The 18,984-nt window shown below is 43.0% G+C and overlaps 1 protein-coding gene across 1 annotated transcript in view; it reads right to left on the reverse strand.

Moving 5' to 3' along the window:
• LOC137323528 (glycophorin-C-like) overlaps nt 1-18,519 on the reverse strand; it is a 68,628-nt gene extending 50,109 nt beyond the window's left edge. The window contains exons 1-2 of the mRNA XM_067987097.1: nt 18,337-18,519; nt 7,890-8,061 (exon numbers count right to left, since the gene is read on the reverse strand). Coding sequence (XP_067843198.1) covers nt 7,890-7,908 — 19 coding nt within the window. The 5' untranslated portion in view covers nt 7,909-8,061; nt 18,337-18,519. The remainder of the gene's footprint in view (nt 1-7,889; nt 8,062-18,336) is intronic.
• Between the last annotated feature and the right edge of the window lie 465 nt (nt 18,520-18,984).

Raw genomic sequence — 18,984 nt, forward strand, 5'->3', positions numbered from 1 at the left:
CCACAAACAGGGCACAACTGGCATTGCGCACATGTCGATGGCCAATGCCAAGTGTTTGTTTGCCTGTAAGAATTGGCATAACAGTTAAAAGTATGCAGTCAATTTTCACTGCCTGGCTGTGCACACAGATAAGACCCTGGCAAGGCCCAGTCTTACCTCTGCACAACCAGGGAGGAAGATACTTCCAAAGAGAAAACTTAGATAAACAGGATCTTGTCCCTGTCGGAAACGAATCCAGTCATTAATCTTTTATATAAAAAACCCAAAGACAAAACGTCCAATTAATTGAGCAGCATTGCTCCTCCCTAAAGTTGGAACCTGCATCATTTAATTTGCCATCTTCCTCCCCATACCCAAATTTTCTGTCGGCATTCGCCAGCGCTGGAGTGTCGCTCCATGGGCACAACCACTGGTAACTCATGCCCAAGTGGCTATAAAAGATGGTCATTTGGGCATGAATTATCAGTGGGCGGCTTGTAATGAACGTATCGTTCATTAAGCGTGCTGCACACAATAAGATAAAATACTACACATACAGCCAATAGGCACAGAGGGGAGAGGTGCATTTCTTGGTTTGTTGAAGGGGGAACATTAATACACAGATTTGTATATTCACTGCAGTTCTGAAAGAGTAAATATGTACATGTAAAATGACTTACCCCTGTAGGTGCCCAGGTTTCAAAGTTAGATTTTTTAAAAAATATATATAAATAAAAATAGCAACTTTAACAAGCCTTATAGAGAACTGCTCAGATAACCATCTCAGACCAATTGACAAAGGAGAGAATGTCAGGCAAGTAAAGGGGGGAAAAAAAGGGGTTGAGGGAAGGGATGATCAAAAAAGACACGTTCTTGTTTGAAATAAAGTGGTTTTAGGGGAGAGAATTCCAGAGGACAGGGAGATAGTGGCTGAAAAAAAAAGAACCTTTAACAGTCGAGTGGAGGGAGCAGAGAACAAGAATTAATGCAGAGTCAGAGCAGGGGAGGATGTGGGCAGGTACTTATAGCTGGAGAAGATCATTCAGAGAGGCACCTGAAGACAAGGAAGAGAATCTTGGGAGTCTATTCACAGAGAGTGAAGCTTGGCAAAAACAGCAGTGATGGGCCACTGAGTTCTGGATAACACAAATGCAGATATCCTGCATTGGAAGATAGTTATAAATAAAAGGGCTTAACCAATTTCAAAACCTAACTCCTTACCAACATAAGAAATAGGAGCAGGAATAGGCCAATCGGCCCTTCGAGCCTGCTCCGTCATTTAATAAGATCATGGCTGATCTGATCCCCAACCTCAAATCTAAATTCATGCCCACTTTCCTGCCCGCTCCCCGTAACCCCTAATTCCCTTTACTTCTAGGAAACTATCTATTTCTGCTTTGAATTTATTTAATGATGTAGCTTCCACAGCTTCGTGGGGCAGCAAATTCCACAGACCTACTACCCTCTGAGTGAAGAAGTTTCCCCTTATTCTAAGATTATGCCCCCTAGTTCTAGTTTCACCCAACCTTGGGAACATCCTCACTAGTGCTCATTTTTAAATAATTATTTTGTAACTATGTATTCTTCTGTGAGGTGAATTTTTTGTTTAAAAAAAAAGACTCCCACATAAACCAGACAATACTGTTTCAAAAGCATGCACTGTGAAGGTTTCCCTACTCTCATGTAAGCAAGGTCTTCAGTACCACACAGAACCGGCATTGTAAACCAATGGTGGAAACAAGCACCGGAAACTCTGCCTGTCTGGCTAGTGCAGTAAACACCCTGAAGCGAGAAAGCCAGAGACGTGACCCAGCTCTGGTGCTCGGAATCAGACAATGGACTCAGTCTTTTAAAGATACCTTTCAGATACTAGCCTCGAGCTAAATCTTCTGAAACAGTCCAAAAACATGGTTATTAAATCCCTTTAACTGTGTGGTCTTTGCTTAGAAAAGAGAAACTTTGGCTGAAAACACATGTCTAAGTACTCACGAGAGGGGAAAAAAAACATTTAAAAAAAAATTCAGCTGGATATCATGGCAGCGAGGGCGATCACGAGCTATAGAGAAATGGTGGATAAGTATTTTGCTCGGGGTGAGGGGAAAAAAAAAAAAGGTGCATAGAGTACTAAAAACAGGAGACAGAGACACAGACGGGCCCCGATATTTACGGGGAGGCCAAGAAACCCAGCATTGCCAGGGAGGTGGAGGTCCTGCCGAACTTAACAAAACCTTATTTTTTGAATGAGTTTCCCACCTGGCAGCTGGACAAAACAGCCTGGCTGGGAGTGGAACTCAGCAGCAGGCAGTGACAGCCTCTATCCCCGGCAATCAGGAGGTAGGAAGGTCAGGGGCATCCCGACCAGGGGCGGGGTGGGGAAAAAAAAAGAGGAGGAGAAGGGAACGAGAAAACAGACTGAGTGGCAAGGGAGAGGCCATTCCTACTCCTCCTGGCCCATGAGTACTGGAAAAGGCACTTACCCTGTGGAGACGGTCCCTTTCACTGCCGGGTTTCCTGACCCCTGGGGAACCTGTGCAGCTGCAGTTAACTTTAAAATCAGGCTCCCAATTGCACTGATGGGACACTCAGACACCCTGATTTCCACTGCCATAAAATGGGCAATAAGCATGTGCGCACCAGGTTAGGGTCACGTTTCACACATGTGAGGGTTTAAACTCCCCCCAATACATCATGACGAGGTTTGTACTGAGGCTAGGGACAGAAAGATAGAGACATAGATAAAGAGACAAACAGCAGCAGAATGCAGCTGGACTAGGGTGGGGAGAAAAAAAATAATCAGTTGGTGGGGGGGTGGGGGGTGAAATGAGAAGGATGAAATGCAAGAGAAGGTGATAGCCCTTGTTAATTGTACCCATGGGAAATTCTCCAGAACATCACTTCCCACCAGATGGATGAAGAACACAGAAAAAGGGGAGGGGAGTGGTTGGAGTGGGGGGGCTAAGTCGAGCAAAGCTCCTGAATACCTAGCTAATATTCCATCCTACATAAGTTGTCAGACTAGTTGCTGTCTTTGGAGGGACATCCTATGGCACCAGAAAGGTAAGATGCATCATGTCCTACATTCTCCTTAAAACCTGCAAGCCTGTTCCTGCCCAGCTCTCCTTTTAAAAAGAAGCACATCCAACATGGCTTTAACAGCTTTATCTGGGAGTCTTCAGAACGAGATGTTCTGCTCGGATTCATCTGGTGACAAGCTGTTATGAATATAGTCGCAGGTTTGCCGAGTCACGGTAAAAAGAATGAGGAAAAAAAAAATCACGGCACACTGACTGATGGTATGCAATCATTGCATTTTAGAACATTCTAGATTTAAAAAATATTTCCATACCCTGACCAGCACTACATTGACCTAAATCATAATGTATCTATCTTGTGCATTAAAATGAAATCTAAACTGTTTAATCTGCTGCTGAAACCCTCATCCATGCATTTGTTACCTCTAGACTCGACTATTCCAACGCTCTGCTGGCCAGCCTCCCACCTTGCACCCTCTAAACTTGAGCTCATCCAATACTCTGCTGCCATATCCTAACTTGAACCAAGTCCTGTTCACCCATCACCTCTGTGCTCGCTGACCTACACTGACTCCCGGGCTGGCAACACTGATTTTAAAATTCTCATCCTGGTCTTCAAATCCCTCAATGGCCTCGCTCGCCAACCACCCCCCCCCCGCCCATCTCCCTAACCTCCTCCAGCTCTAAAACACTCCAAGACTGTGCATCCTCAATTTTCATCACTCCATCACTGGCGGCCGTGGCTTCAGTGGCCTAGGCCCTACACTCGAATTCCCTCCCTAAACCTCTCCGCCTCTTAGGTGCTCTTTAAAACCCACCTCTTCGACCTTTTGGTCACCTGTCCTAATAACTCCTTATGTGGCTCGGTGTCAAATTTTTTCTGCTAACACTCCTAAGTAGCAACTTGGACATTTTACTACATTAAAAAAGGTGCAATATAAAAGCAAGTTGTTGTCGTAATGCAAGGAATGGTTTTAATCACAGTAAAATCCAAGTATCATACTTTGTGTCAAACTAGTAACCTCTCAGGAAAGGAAAGATACTCTTACAAATGATATTGGTACAATGAGTAAACAGGGCAACACAGGAACTATAATCATAAATGTCTGATGTATAGTCAACTTCAAAATGGGAACAGCTATTAACACTGGTTAAAATGGCTCTAATGTAGATTTGAGTCTGGGTGCTCATCTTAATTGAGGTAGCGACATGATTTCTGGTACAGTTTAACTATCGGATCTGACATGGTTTCTTCCATTTGTCCCATATATTAGCATTGCCTATATAATTGTGGGCTTGCCAAGAATAATGCACTATTTGAAGTTAGAGTAATTTGGAAATGGTCTCTGGGGATGGGACATGGTTTCCAATGAAAGACAGACATGCATTTGTATCGTACCTTTCACAACCTCAGGACATTCCAAAGCACTTTACAGCCAATTAAGTACTTTTGAGGTGCAGTCACTGTTATAATGTAGGTAATGCAGCAGCCAATTTGCAAACAGCAAGCTCTCACAAAGAGCAATGAGATATTTGACCAGATTATCTGTTTTTGTAATGTTGGCCAAGACACAGGGGAGAACTCCCCTGCTCTTCTCATGAGATCTTTTATGTCCACCTGAGGGCAGATCAGGCCTCGGTTTAACCACTCATCCGAAAGACGGCACTTCTGATGGTGTGGCGCTCCCTCGGTACTGCCCTGATGAGTCAGCACGGATGATGTGCTCAAGTCTCTGGATTGCTACTTGGACCCACAACCTTCTGACTCATGAGATGAGAGTGCTACTGACTGAGTCAAAGCTGACAATGCTGCACTTACATTGTCTGTGTTACTAACACAAGCTCCATCATTGACTACAAACTGACAAAATAAATAAGTTGGTGCTACTACCACCAGAGGCCATGCATGAACAACAAAAGGAGGTTGTTCTACAGTCAGCTGGTGGCTACGTGAACAGAACATTGTTAACTGGCTTCATTTTTTGGATGTCGACAGGCCAGCCTGTTGAAGCCAGCAAAATAGTTTTCCACTCGCTAGCCTATTCCCTATGCAGTCCCTCTCATGGTTTAGTAAAATAGAGCTGCTATAGAAACTTATCGCGCACAATAAACACATTGTTCCTACAACCACTAGGATTTGGTATTATTTAGGGAGTAGTAGAAAGGTGATCTTACGTTAAAGGAACGTGGCCAATAGTAGACGCCCTGTGCTCAATGTGAACCCCATGGCACTGGAGCACGGCATAAACTGTCCATGAATCTGCTGTCAGTTACGCACACACACACACTAGCGCGAACCCAACTTTGTCCAATAGTTCAAATGTCCAGTTTTCTCATTAAAATTTTTACCCACACACTTGGATACAGCAGCTGAAATAACCCTGCATGCACTGGAGGTAAAACAGTCTCCATGTATATCTGGAACCCAGGACTCTGGCATGCTGCTCAGTGCAAAAACTAAAACGTTCACCTCTTTATAACCCAAAAGCAATATCAGCAGCACAATTCTCAGTTTTATCTGGCTTAGTGGGACCCATTACTCAGCCTGTTTAAACTCTGCAGTGGGTGATATTAGAGGTCACTAGTGTCACCTGTGGCTCAGGGGCTTGCGTTCTCACCTGAGTCAAGAGGACAGGTGGGATAGTGACAGGACAGGGGGTTAAATTGTAGAAAGTGGGAAGCCCAGCCCTAACCCGCCGCGAACGCGTATACTTCCAGTCTAAATCGGGACAGGTTGGAGGTCAGGCAAGTAATCCACCCAAGAGGCAGGTCGGTAATATGTTCGAGGCTGCTTTCCTCAGATTTTGGCAGCCATTTGGATTGAACGCCTCCAGCACTGGTTTCTCGGGGCTCGGCAGCTAAAGGAAGGAGAGAACTGCCAGATCCAACAGGTAAGTGGTTTTCCAGCACTGCTTGTGGGCCAGGAGGACGTCCCCTCAAGCAAACCTGCCGAGACCTTTAGACCCCCTTCGCGATCCAATCTCACCCCCCCACCCCCACGATCTCTCCCTCCCTCCCTCCCTCCTCTCTAGTCTGCAGCAGTGTACAACAGGCTTTCCCACCTGCCAGCCAGTTTCTTAATCTGGCTGGCTGCCGGATGGGAAACGGAGTTAAAAATTTTTAATGGGGTCCTGCTGTTAAATTCGGCAAGACCTCCGCCTTCCCGGTACTTCTGGGTTTCTCGGCCACTGACATGCTTGCTCCCTCGCAGCCAATATCGGGGCCGTAATCTCCATTTGGGAGGTTGGTTGCAAGACCAATATCCACCAAAGAAAGAAAGAGACCAATAGACAATTTCCACTCAGAATACAGATCTCAACCTTTATCTTTACTACATTAAATAAATCTAGATAAATACCAGAACATTCTAGACTGTGGTTACACGTTCTGACCCATTAGCAACTGATAAATATCCAAAAGTATCATGAAAGGATTTTTTTTAAAAACCAAGGAAGGCCTCTTGAAAAGGAAAAAAAAATTGCAGGGCTACAGGAATAGGGCGAGGAGTGGGACTAGCTGGATTGCTCTTGCATAGAGAGCCGACACAGACTCGATGGGCCAAATGGCCTCCTTCCGTGCTGTAACTTTTCTACGATTCTAAGGCCATTCAGCCTATCCTAACCCACCCACCTAAAAAAAAACATCCACTCGCTCCTGCCACAGGCTCACCCAGCCACTGTTTAAATAATTCCCCTGGTTTTGCTCTATTATCCTACCAGGAAGTCCATTCCACGAGTTGATCACTGCATGAAGAATTTCCCCAACATCAATCCTAAATGCGCCTTTTACTGGTTTGAAACAGTGTCCTCTTTCCTACTCAGTTTAAGATGTCCCTTCTATGCGTAATTCTAATGAGTCACCTTTCAGTCATCTACTTTCAAGGTCGTAAAACTGAAATGCTTTGAAATTTTCTTCTGAAAACAGACTTCATTTCTTGTAACCTTCTCTGTATTACCTCCAGTTCTTGGATATCTCCCTTGTGTCTCCAAATGGGAGACAGTACTTAAAATGTTGTCTAACCACAGCACCACACAGTAGGATACAATTCAGGCATGTACTCATAATACTTCGACTATATCGTTCAGCATTGTTGATGGTTGATTGCTGCTTGGACATGTTAAACCCCTTTTTGGTGGCCATTTACTCTGGAACTTACACAGTTTAGGTTTCCATAAGCTGAAAAAATGGATTTACAAAAAAGTGACTAAAATGTCCCAGGTTCTCAAACCAGAGAACATAAAAACAAATTACCGGCATTAATAAGTGTAAGGTTTCAGTTCCGCTGTTGTAATGTGCATTGCTTTCTTCATAAACAACTAATTAATGTCAATGACCCACGCAAGACCACTTTGCTGGCAATATTCTCCCTTAAAATGTACAAGAAGCAAGACGAGAGACAGATGACTAATTAGCCCTGAAGCCATACTTCATCATGCATTATAGGAGCCTCCAGGATCAGCATTCCCAGCAGATCTGGGGTTAAAATGAACGCTCTGGTGTGCACAGATGAACAAAAGCTCCAACAAATCCCAAGACTTAAAATGCAGCAGTCTTGCAGTGATTTTGTTTGAAATGTATGATCCCACTGCATGCACAACCAACGTGATAGAGCAAAAAGTTAAGCACAAAAAAAAAGTTGCACAGAAACGAAGTTTGATTGATCTGGAGAAATACACAATTCTGCAATTCACATTAATAGTGAACCACACCCCCATCCAAAGGCCACTATCATGCCAAATTCATATCGGAGAGACACATTTGCAATAAATACAGTAATTTCAGTCGATTTAGGAAATTATCTGACTGCAATTAAAATGTTACCATCAAACTCTAGCACATTTTGAAACAAAATTCGAACCATTTCAAAAGCAGGATTACCTGGGAGAGTGGTAGACATCGTCCAGCTCTGGCAGGTTCCCCTTCAGCAAGAAGCTGAGCAATGTTAAAGTTAATGTAACTGTGGCCGTCAGCGAGGAGATCAAGTTAAAGCAGGTGGAAGAGAGAGGAAGCTGATGAATGCCTTCAGGTCCTCTAGGTCTGAACTACGGTTCTACAAATGGAAGGAAACAGCATACGTCATTCATTTTGCTTTAGCAACTGCTTGACCACATGAGCAGGGGAAGAGCATAAACCTCTCCCATTAAATTAACCCTTCCCTGAGCTTGGATAATATTTCTGCACCAAGCCCCACTCCAGAGGCTTGAGCACATAACCTAGGCGGACACTTCAGTGCAGTCATGAGGGAATGCTGCACTGTCAGAGGTGCCGTATTTCAGATGAGGCGTTAAACCGCGGTCCCGTCAGCCTTTTCAGGTGGATGTAAAAGATGCGAAGAAAAGCGGAGGAATTCTCCCCAGTGCCCTGGTCAACATTTATCCCTCAACCAACACCACCAGAACAGATTCATTGGTCATTTGTTTGCCTGTGGGATCTTGCTATGTGCAAATTTGTGGTCATGTTTGTCTGCAAAACATTGACCACACTTCAAAAGTAATTAATTGACAGTGAAACACTCTGGGATATCCTGAAGATAGGAATGGTGCTGTATAAATGTTAGTTTGACTTCTTTAGGCTAAGTGATCCATAACGCCCAAGCTCATTGCCAATTTGTGAAAAATTGAGACTTCTCCAAAGTCAAATTTTTTTGGGCACAAAATCAGCTCCTTTTGACTGTTGTTTCTCCACACCTCGGTACTTAGGAGATGAAATCTGTGTCTGGGGGGTGGGGGGGGGAGCAGTTCATCTCAACACCACCTGTGTGTCTGTGCCAAGCCACATGACAAGGGAAAAAAAGTCTCTCACTGGATAAGAAATTCACAGAACATATTGACGTCAAGAGCCATGAAGCAATTATTCTGTAGCTTCAGTGTAATGATTATAGCACACAGTTAGGTGTAATGAACTCAAAGACATATCACCCTAAATACATTAGCACTGCTGAAGGTGCAAGATTTAGTTGTGGTCCCCTAATTACAACCAAACAGCCTCAAAGGTCATTTAGCTCATTTGTTGTTTGAGATCTTGCCATGCATAAAATTGCTGTCATGTTCATCTATACAAGAACAGTGACTGCTTTTTAAAAAAGTAATTCATGGTGTGAAGTGCTTTGCATACTTCTTAGTCATGTGATACAGTGTTATATAAACACAAGTTTTCCTGTATCTCATTCTCCCCTTCAAATTCACTGACTAAACAGGTGTTTGAGTTCAGACAATGAAAATGCAAACTAATTAGTGCTTCAAATCAGTGTGCATTTAGCAAAGCATTATTTGTTTTAAACTGATCAAAATGAACATTATAAATGAAGTGCTGCTGTTTCTCCTTCATTTCTGACATATACTCTACTAGTCAGGTTTTAGGTCTAAATAATATGATGGGAATTAATTGCATTCTCAGCAAAAACTGGCAATTTCCATTAGCAGCCTGTGTCTCTTAGGGTTTGAAACCTGAGCCTTCATATATACACATGCCCAGGATCAACAATTAACCTCTAATTGTGGTATATGGTTCACTAGAGATCAGGTGGGATTCATATTGTGTTTTCCAGTCTCTCCTGGAAGGCAGGAAATACCACACCAACTGACCAATGTACACAGGCTAAAACTACTTAATTAAACTGTAAAGAAATTGGACTAATACACGAGCTAAGTGATGCAGTAAGATACAGAATCCCCACAATATGTAAAAGCAATAACATTCAATTCAGTCTATGTGGACTGAAAATAACAAAATTTGTAGCCAATCCAAATACATATGTTAAGAAATACATTGAAAAAAAAAGGTATCTCTCTGTAGACCTTTCGGATACGATATTGCATGTGGATGAGGTGAATGTGAGTTCATCCACAGAGTGTGCATCCCCTGCCAAGACTAAGAGAATTCCCAGCACATATCTAATCCAAAGGCCTCTAAAGTCAGGAGTTGTCAATCATCCATGATTAAAGATACAACGGGAAACTGTGACTCTTTCCACTGGAGCAGAACAGGTCAAGGAGGAGATATAATAGGGGCGATTAAAATTATGAAGGTTTCGATGGGGCTAACAGTGAAAGATTACTTCCTTTGGTTAGGGAATCACTGACCGGTAGTCATCAATTTAAAATGGTCATGGAGAGGTTTGGAGAAATTTCTTAGTGTAGAGGGTTGTTGGAGCATGGAATGGCTGAGAAAAATAATATCCATTTTTTCCCTTAAAAGATGCAAACTATTTCAAACAGAGAAAGATACAGGTATAAAAGAGAGCAGGGCACTAGGTTTTGGATTGCTCTAGCAAAGAAGGGTATAGACAATGGGCTGAATGGCCTCCTTCCATGCTGTTAACTATGAAATTATTGCATAAAATACTAACGAGAAAGTGCTCACACATTATCTGGATTCCAAGAAACTGTTAATACCTCAATCATGCACAATTCAATTTGCAGTTAGAACAAAATTCCAATATCCTTACTAATTTCCAGATCAACCAACCTGACCCCATAGACAACTTGTCTTCTTTCCTTAAAATATCAAAATGAAGGTAAGAGCTTCCATTTTAACTCTAGCTACTTCTTCAGAACCATATAAAAATATAGAAATGTTTAAATGTTGTCCCAATCCAAATGCTTATACTTGCAATCCGTGACGGGCTTGGTCTATACATCCAACTGCACTTGTAGTGCTATGGCTGACTTGTTCTTGTTTAACTACATCACCACAAGTAGTTGGCACATACACAAATAACAACTTGCATTTATATAGCATCATTAATGTAGTAAAAGATCCCAAGGCACTTCACAGTAGTGTTAAAAGACAAAATTTAACACAGCCATAAAGGAGATATTAGGACAGGTGAGCAAAAGCTTGGTCAAAGTGGTAAGTTTTCAGGAGTGTCTTAAAGAGAGAAAAAAAAAGAGATCCAGAGCTTAGGGCCTAGTCAGCTCAAGGCATGGCCACCAACATTGAGACAATGAAAATCAGGGATGCGCAAGATGCCAGAAATGGAGGAGTGCAGAGATCTCAGAGGGTTGTAGAACTGGGAGGGTAGCGAGACACGGAAACATTTGAAAACAAGGATATGCCACTTATCCTCCATCCAACAATACCACATCCAGAGTGTCTTCTCTTTGTTCAATCTACTAAAGGTTCATAAAGGCTTGTATAATAATTTACCTGGGAAGGCTATTCAAGCGAATTGTACAGGTTAAATTTTATAAGGCTCTGCTGCCAGTTCAGAGCCTCACTTAGCTGGTGTACATGTTAAGTGTGATTACCTCCTTGTCAAATCTCTGATGTGTATTCCCATCGAGTCAGGTTCTGTGTTTGCTCTCGAACATTACAAAAAAAAAGTTAACCTTAACTATTGGAGCTCCCACAGAAAGTCAGGACAAAGCAATTGTACCTCAGAGTGCATTAGTGATGCTGTACATAAAAAGATAGGGGGAACTGTAGCTTTTGAAGCTACATTTAATGCTAGAAGTGTGTCGGTGTGACTGGGCATCACATGGTGATGCCCAAATAAAAAAGTGGATGACATAAATAGCACATAGCAAGTTTATTACATAGAGCTATAAATGAGTTCAACAGTTGGATGACGATGGCAAAAAGGGAATTAAGTGGAGTCAAGATCTATCAAATACGTAATTTTGGGCCTACTGGCCTTTTCCTGTTCATATCTTATGACAGATCACCAATGAATGGAATACCACAACTTATAACATATTGAATTTAAATCTTTGAGATTGAAGAAAGCCAACCATTGCGTTTGCAAATGTCACTACCTCACTGAAATTACCAGCATCAAAATAAGGCTTTTTAGTTATTGGACCACTTTTGTTTTTAAAAGCAAAAATTGAAAAAAAATTGTTTATCCATTGACTTTCAAGGCCCAAGATTTTCAGAAGATAAAAATCAAACATCTCTAACGGGTACGATAACATAGTAATTATGTTACTGGATTGCTAATCCAAAAGGCATGGACTATTAATTCAGAAAGAATCCCCTTGTAGTGAAAAATAATATTTTCAGCAGCAATGGCTTTGGCATTATGTTAACGGTGCTTAGTTAGTAGTGATACAGAACTTCACAGGGTATCTGGGTGTTAGTCGTGGTTCAGTGGTAGCATTCTTGCCTTGGAGTCATAAGGTTGTGGGTTCAATTCCTACTCCATGAGACTTAAGCACATAATCCAGGCTGGCACCGCAGCACACCTTCAGTGCTGCACTGTCAGAGGGGCCGTCTTTCAGATGAGACATTAAACCGAGGCCCCGTTTGCCCTTTCAGGTGGACATAAAAAAATCCTGTGGCACTATTCGAAGAGCAGGGGAGTTCTCCTGGTGTCCTGGCCAATACTTATCCTTCAACCAATATCTAAGATTATCTGGTTATTATCACATTGCTGTTTGTGGGGCCTTGCTGTGTGCAAATTGGCTGCTGCATTTCCTACATTGCAACAGTGACGACACCTCAAAAGTACTTCATTCACTGTAAAGCACTTTGGGATATTCTGAGGTGGTGAAAGGTGCTATATAAATGCAAGTCCTTCTTTCTATTAAGTAGAATCTCATAGCACTGTGTTTTCTGATCTCTTACCAGCAGCTCTCTGGCATCTCAGCAAGTGACCATTCTTTAGTAAGAGTCTAGTAAGTGGGAGTCAGCAGGCTATTTAACTGCAAAGCCAATCACAGTTGAACGCATAAGAATTCCACACATGCACACACTTTCCAACTGGAGGCACTATTGGATGTTAATCAAGAGCAAGAGCCCTGCCCGATAGTCCCCCAGCCAGAGACAACTGGTGCCATAATGGCTGCCCAAGGGCTCTCACTCCTGATCGCTACCCAACAGTGCAATAATCAGTACAGACCAGGAATCAAACCCAAGACCTTTTGCTTTGCATGGCTTAGCACTGCACTAGGTGGTGATGTCTTTACCCACTAAACCATCAGGAGAATGGGATCTCATAGGATACTGGCATGTTTGTTAGTAGATTACAGAAGCATCCATTGTCCTCACACATGACATTTTGTTATTCTAGGTCAGAAAGCAGACCCTTCATTCAAAGTATAGACATTGGTAAATGAACTGAGTGCCATTGACTGGCACCATTTAAAATCAGTACATCTCATCTGGCACATTACTTTATCCTTTCCCCAGATGCACATTTTTAAGGTTGTCTTTGCGTGTTATTTTCATAGGTCAACCCCTCCTGCAGATTTTAGCTGGTGGTAATGCAACAGGATAGAGACTCCATCTCCCACCCCCATCCCTGCCTCAGCGCATCTGTTGCAGAAACCCTTACTATTCCTTTGTCACCTCCTGACCCGACCACCTCAATGCTCTCCTGGCCAGCTTCTCATCCTGCACTGCCTCAAAAGTTCAGCTCATCCAAAACTCTGATGCCCATGTACTATCCCTACCAAGTCCCGAATGCCCTTCACCCTGTCCTCACTGACCTACATTGGCAGTTGGTCCCCCAATGCCTCCAATTTAAAATTCTCATCCTTGTGTTTAAATCCCTTCACGGCCTGGCCCCTCCCCATCTCCATAACCTCCTCCAGCCCTACAACCCCCTCAAAACTCTCCATTTCTCTGACTGGCCACTCGTGCTGTCCCCCTCCCGTTACCCCACCATCAGCGGCCGTGCTTTCAGCCATCTGGGTCCTGGACTCTGGAATTCTCTCTGCCTCCCTCCTCTCCTTAAAACCCACCTCTTTTGATCAAGCTTTTGGTCACCCCCCTCCTAATATCTCCTTCTTTGGCTCATCATCCATTTTTATCTGAATACGCCTCTGAAGTGCCAAGGAACATTTCTCTACATTAAGACACTATATAAACGCAAGTGGTTGTTGTTGACAGCACTCCCTCAGTACTTCACTGGAGCGTCAGCCTTGGTTACGCGCTTAAACACTCCTTGAAGGAAGGCTCAAATCCACAACCTGCTGACCAAGATGTGTAAACGTCACTAACTTAGCCAAACCGACATGATACTTTTGCAAGAGAGGAGTCATTGTGTTGGGAAGAATAGTATTCCCTTTATATTACAGTGTTGCCTTTAGGGACAACATTGCAGCATAAAGAAGCTGGGATACATGCCTCGAGGCACAGATCATCATCTTGTGCTGATGGTTTCATCCCTGCTTCCAAGGACAGGGCACTACAAGCAATAAAAAGAAATGGTTGCTATTGGTGCTGCCGAATAGCAGTTACCATTTTAACCTGGCTGTGCACGAGCTCTTTGTCTGTCCACACGGGCCTGCAATGCTTTGCGATTGATACTGATTTCTTTTACTCCCATCTGTCCACAGCCAGAACTGTAAAGTTTCAAACATGGCTTTACAGCATGTTGTGGTTGATCCACTGCTGTCTCCAGTACTTCAGTTCCTCCCCACAATATGCAAAAGGAACATAGGAACAGGAGTAGGCCATTCAGCCCCTCGTGCCTGCCCCGCCATTTGATAAGATCATGGCTGATCTGTGATCTAACTCCATATACCTGCCTTTGGCCCATATCCCTTAATACCTTTGGTTGCCAAAAAGCTATCCATCTCAGATTTAAATTTAGCAATTGAGCTAGCATCCAGTAACGCCATCTTAACCCACAATTGATTCTGCAGCATAAATGGGCCATGAGAAGGGGACAAGCAATTAGTGTTCAATTACTGTCCCTCTTCTGAATATTACAAAGAAGAATTACAAAGAACAAAGCACAGAAACAGGCCATTTGGCCCAACAGGTTCATGCCGGCGTTTATACACCACGTGAGCTTCCGCACACCCTCCTTCCTTTAACCCTATCAATTTATCCTTCTATTCCCTTCTCCCTCATGTGTTTACTTAGCTGCCCCTTAAAGCATCTACCCAATTCTCTTCAACTACTCCTTGTGATAGCGTGTTCTACATTCTTACCACTCTGAGTGAAGAAGTTTCTCCTGAATTCCCTATTGGATTTATTAGTGACTATCATATATTTATGGCCCCCCCCTCACCCCCCTGAAAATGGAAACATCTTCTCTACGTCTACCCTTCCATAATCTTAAAGACCTCGATCAGGTGAACCCTCAGCATTCTCTTTCCGACAGAAAAAGAACCCTAGCCTATTCAACCTTTCCTAATAGAAAAGGAGAGGTCATACCTGGTATCATCCTAGTAATTTTTTTTTTGCACCTTCTCCAGTGCCTCTATATCCTTACTATAATATGCAGACCAGAACTGTTCACAGTACTCCAAGTATGGTCTAACCAAGGTTCTGTACAGGTTTAGCATTATTTCTCTGTTTTGCCCAGCAGTCAGGTAAGTGGTGGGGGTGGTAGGTGGTATGGGGATCGGGCAGGGAAGTGGAGTTGAGGTCAAAGATCAGCAATGATCTTATTGAATGGTGGAGCAGGCTTGGTGGACCGTATGGCCATCCTGCTCCTATCTCTCATGTTTTTATATGTTTTTTCAAATCTATTCCTCTGGAAATGAACCCCAGTGCTTGGTTTGCTTTTTTAAAAAAAAATTAAATAGTCTTATTAAACTGCTTCACTACTTTTTGTGATTTTTGTATCTGTACCCCTAAATCTCTCTTCACCTCTACCCCATTTAGACTATTATCCAAGGAGTATGTGGCCTCCTTATTATTCCTATCAAGATGTACCACCTCACACTTATCGATATTGAAATTCATTCGTTAATTACACGCCCAGTCTGTAAGTTTAATACCATCCTGTATTTTGTCACCAGTCCTCCTCAGTATTAACTATACCCCCCAAATTTGGTCTGTAAATTTTGAAATTGTACTTCTGATTCAAATCTAAATTGTTTATGTAAAAAGGTGAACAACAGTGGTCCCAGCACCGATCCTTGTGGAACACCACTTCCCACCTTTTGCCAGTCTGAGTAACTACCCGTAATCCCTACTCTCTGTTTTGTAGCCAGCTTGCTATCCATTCTGCTACCTGTCTCCTGATTCCACATGCTTTAACTTTAGTCACGAGTCTACTATGAGGTACCTTATCGAAGGCTTTTGAAAATTCAAATATATTACATCTCGACGTCAACAAAGTCAGGTCGGCGGGCGAGCGAGTGAAGCAGGAGGCCAGTGTCAGGGACCTGCAGGAATAGTTCCCAGCAGTCAGGTAAGTGGTGGGGTGGTAGGAGAGCACCATCAGGGGTGGGAAGCCCAGGGCCCCAGAACCTTGGTTAGATCGCACTTATTATATTGTGTACAGTTCTGGTCTCCATATTATAGAAAGGATAGAGAGGCACCGGAGCGGGTGCAAAAAAGATTCACAAGGATGACACCAGAATTGAGAGGATATCCTTATCAGGAAAGGCTGAATAGACTGAGGCTCTTTCCTCTAGAAAAGAGAAGGCTGAGGGGTGACCTAATAGGGTAGATGTGGAGAAAATCTTTCCACTTGGGGAGGAGTCCAAAACTAGGAGGAGGTCATAAATATGAAACAGTCACTAATAACTCCAATAGGGAATTCAGGAGAAACTTCTTTACCCAAAGAGTGGTAAGAATGTGAAACTTGCTACCACAAGGAATAGTTGAGGCAAATAGCATATATGCATTTAAGGGGAAGCTAGATAAGCACGAAGGAAAAAGGAATAGGAGGGGATCATGATGGGGTTAAATGAAGTAGGGAGGGAGAATGTGCATGTGGCACATAAACAGCAGCATAGACTAGTTGGGCCAAATGGCCCGTTTCTGTGCTGTAGTCGCGACGTAACATGTTTTAGATAGTGTCTTTGGTCTCTCTTCTTGCCCCAGCCAAATGTCTGCTCCTGACTCAGTCCCCACCTCTCCACCCTTTTAAAAAAAAGGTGCTCACCAAAACTTTCTTTACAAAAGCAACACTTTTTAAAAAAAATAAATATAAAGCTATTGTAACATAAATGCATGTCTTGCCAAGACAGTGGGAGAAAAGCTCACAAGAGGTAGGTAATAATAATAAATAATAATAATAATAATAATAATAATAATAATAAGAAGAAGAAGAAGAAGAACATAAGAACATAAGAAATTGGAGCAGGAGTAGGCCAATCGGCCCCTCGAGCCTGCTCCGCCATTCAATAAGATCATGGCTGATCTGATCCCAACCACAAATCTAAAGAACACAAGAAGTCGGAGCAGGACCCGGCCACATAGCCCCTGGGCCCTCTCCGCCACCCACAGGGCATTGACCGATCCGAACTCAGCTTCATGTCCAATTTCCTGCCCGCTCCCCATAACCCCTAATTCCCTTTACTTCTAGGAAACTGTCTATTTCTGTTTTAAATTTATCTAATGATGTAGCTTCCACAGCTTCCTGGGGCAGCAAATTCCACAGACCTACCACCCTCTGAGTGAAGAAGTTTCTCCTCATCTCAGTTTTGAAAGAGCAGCCCCTTATTCTAAGATTATGCCCCCTAGTTCTAGTTTCACCCATCTTTGGGAACATCCTTACTGCATCCACCCGATCAAGCCCCTTCACAATCTTATATGTTTCAATAAGATCGCCTCTCATTCTTCTGAACTCCAATGAGTAGAGTCCCAATCTACTCAACCTCTCCTCATATGTCCGCCCCCTCATCCCCGGGATTAACCGAGTGAACCTTCTTTGTACTGCCTCGAGAGCAAGTATGTCTTTAATAATAATAGTTTCACTGTACAATTTTCTCCCATTTTATGTTAAGTCAATTGTGGCCCAAATCTGCTACATTAGGTGTTAGTCCAGAACTTGTAGGAGGCTAACTTTTCATTTGAAACACAAGACTATTTTTTCCCCCATAGTTACAATAGCAACAACCACTCAGCATAGCACTGGGCAGAAAGGAACAAACAGAAACTACTATTCCAGCAGGAATTTTCCCTTCAAACGTGTGGGGCTGACTGCAGGGTGGTAGATAGAGAACCGGTAAATAGAATGATATTAATAACACACTGAGAAATAAAGCAGAGATACCACGAGACAGTGCCATAAATTCAAGGACTCAAAATATGTTAGGACAGGCCAAAGCCCTGAAAGCTTCACTGCACGTTAATAGCTGCAACAACTACCTTGTGTATTTAATACAAAGCTCCTTCCATTCACCCAGTTCAAACACACACACACATACACAGTGCCCTCTAAATACATTGTTCATGGATACAGAGATCTCAGTTTACTTTTATAACCCAATACAATGTACCAAAAAGATAACTCACAACCAAAGCTCAGTGCTGCACTAAGTACTTTATGAAGTAAAAAGGCTTGGCATGAAGCAGCTAAACAAACTTTCAAGTGGCTCTGTGGAAACTCTGAACATACAATAACCATGTGGGGAAATGCTTCACAAGAAAGATGTGAGATGGGGAGGGGGTTGTTGGGAGGGATAAAACTCACCACTGGATACTGCCACAAAAGTTCCTTCTATCCGGAGGAGAGGGGGGGAAAACCCTACTCCTTCAAGCTGTCTTTCTTCTGCGAAATTTATTTTTGAAGAGACTTAGCTTCCTAGTGAAAAGAGATGAGCTGTCTTTGAACCTGGCTGCAGGCTCCTCTGAGGTCAAAAACTGGGAGGGCCTGTCATTTGAGAGTTCCTGTTGCTCTATTTGCTGCTAGTTTTTGAGCACCGAGCCAACTGTTGACACAAGCCCCTCCCATGCAAATTAGAAGCAGCTGCTTTCTGATCCCTGCTTTGTGACAAGAGGCCAGTTTGCTTTCAGTGGGAGATTACTGCTGTTTTAATATGGTCCAGCTTGATTAGGAGCTGCACGGTTAAAGTGAAATGTTCCACCACTCCCTGCTAACTGGTTTAAAAACGAGTCAGATTGTGCAGTATGCAGCTCCGCTCTATTACATATTCATTTTCTATCCTTTATAGTCAGCGATAATCATAGAATCACAAAAAGTTACGGCACAGGAAGAGGCTGTTCGGCCCATCGTATCTGTGCCGGCTGAAAAAGAGCTATCTAGCTTAATCCCAATTTCCAGCACTTGGTCCGTAGCCTTGTAGTTACAGCACTTCAAGTGCACATACATCCAAGTAAT

The sequence above is a fragment of the Heptranchias perlo genome, chromosome 7 (genome assembly GCF_035084215.1).
Source record: "Heptranchias perlo isolate sHepPer1 chromosome 7, sHepPer1.hap1, whole genome shotgun sequence".
In the NCBI taxonomy this organism is placed as follows: Eukaryota; Metazoa; Chordata; class Chondrichthyes; order Hexanchiformes; family Hexanchidae; genus Heptranchias; species Heptranchias perlo.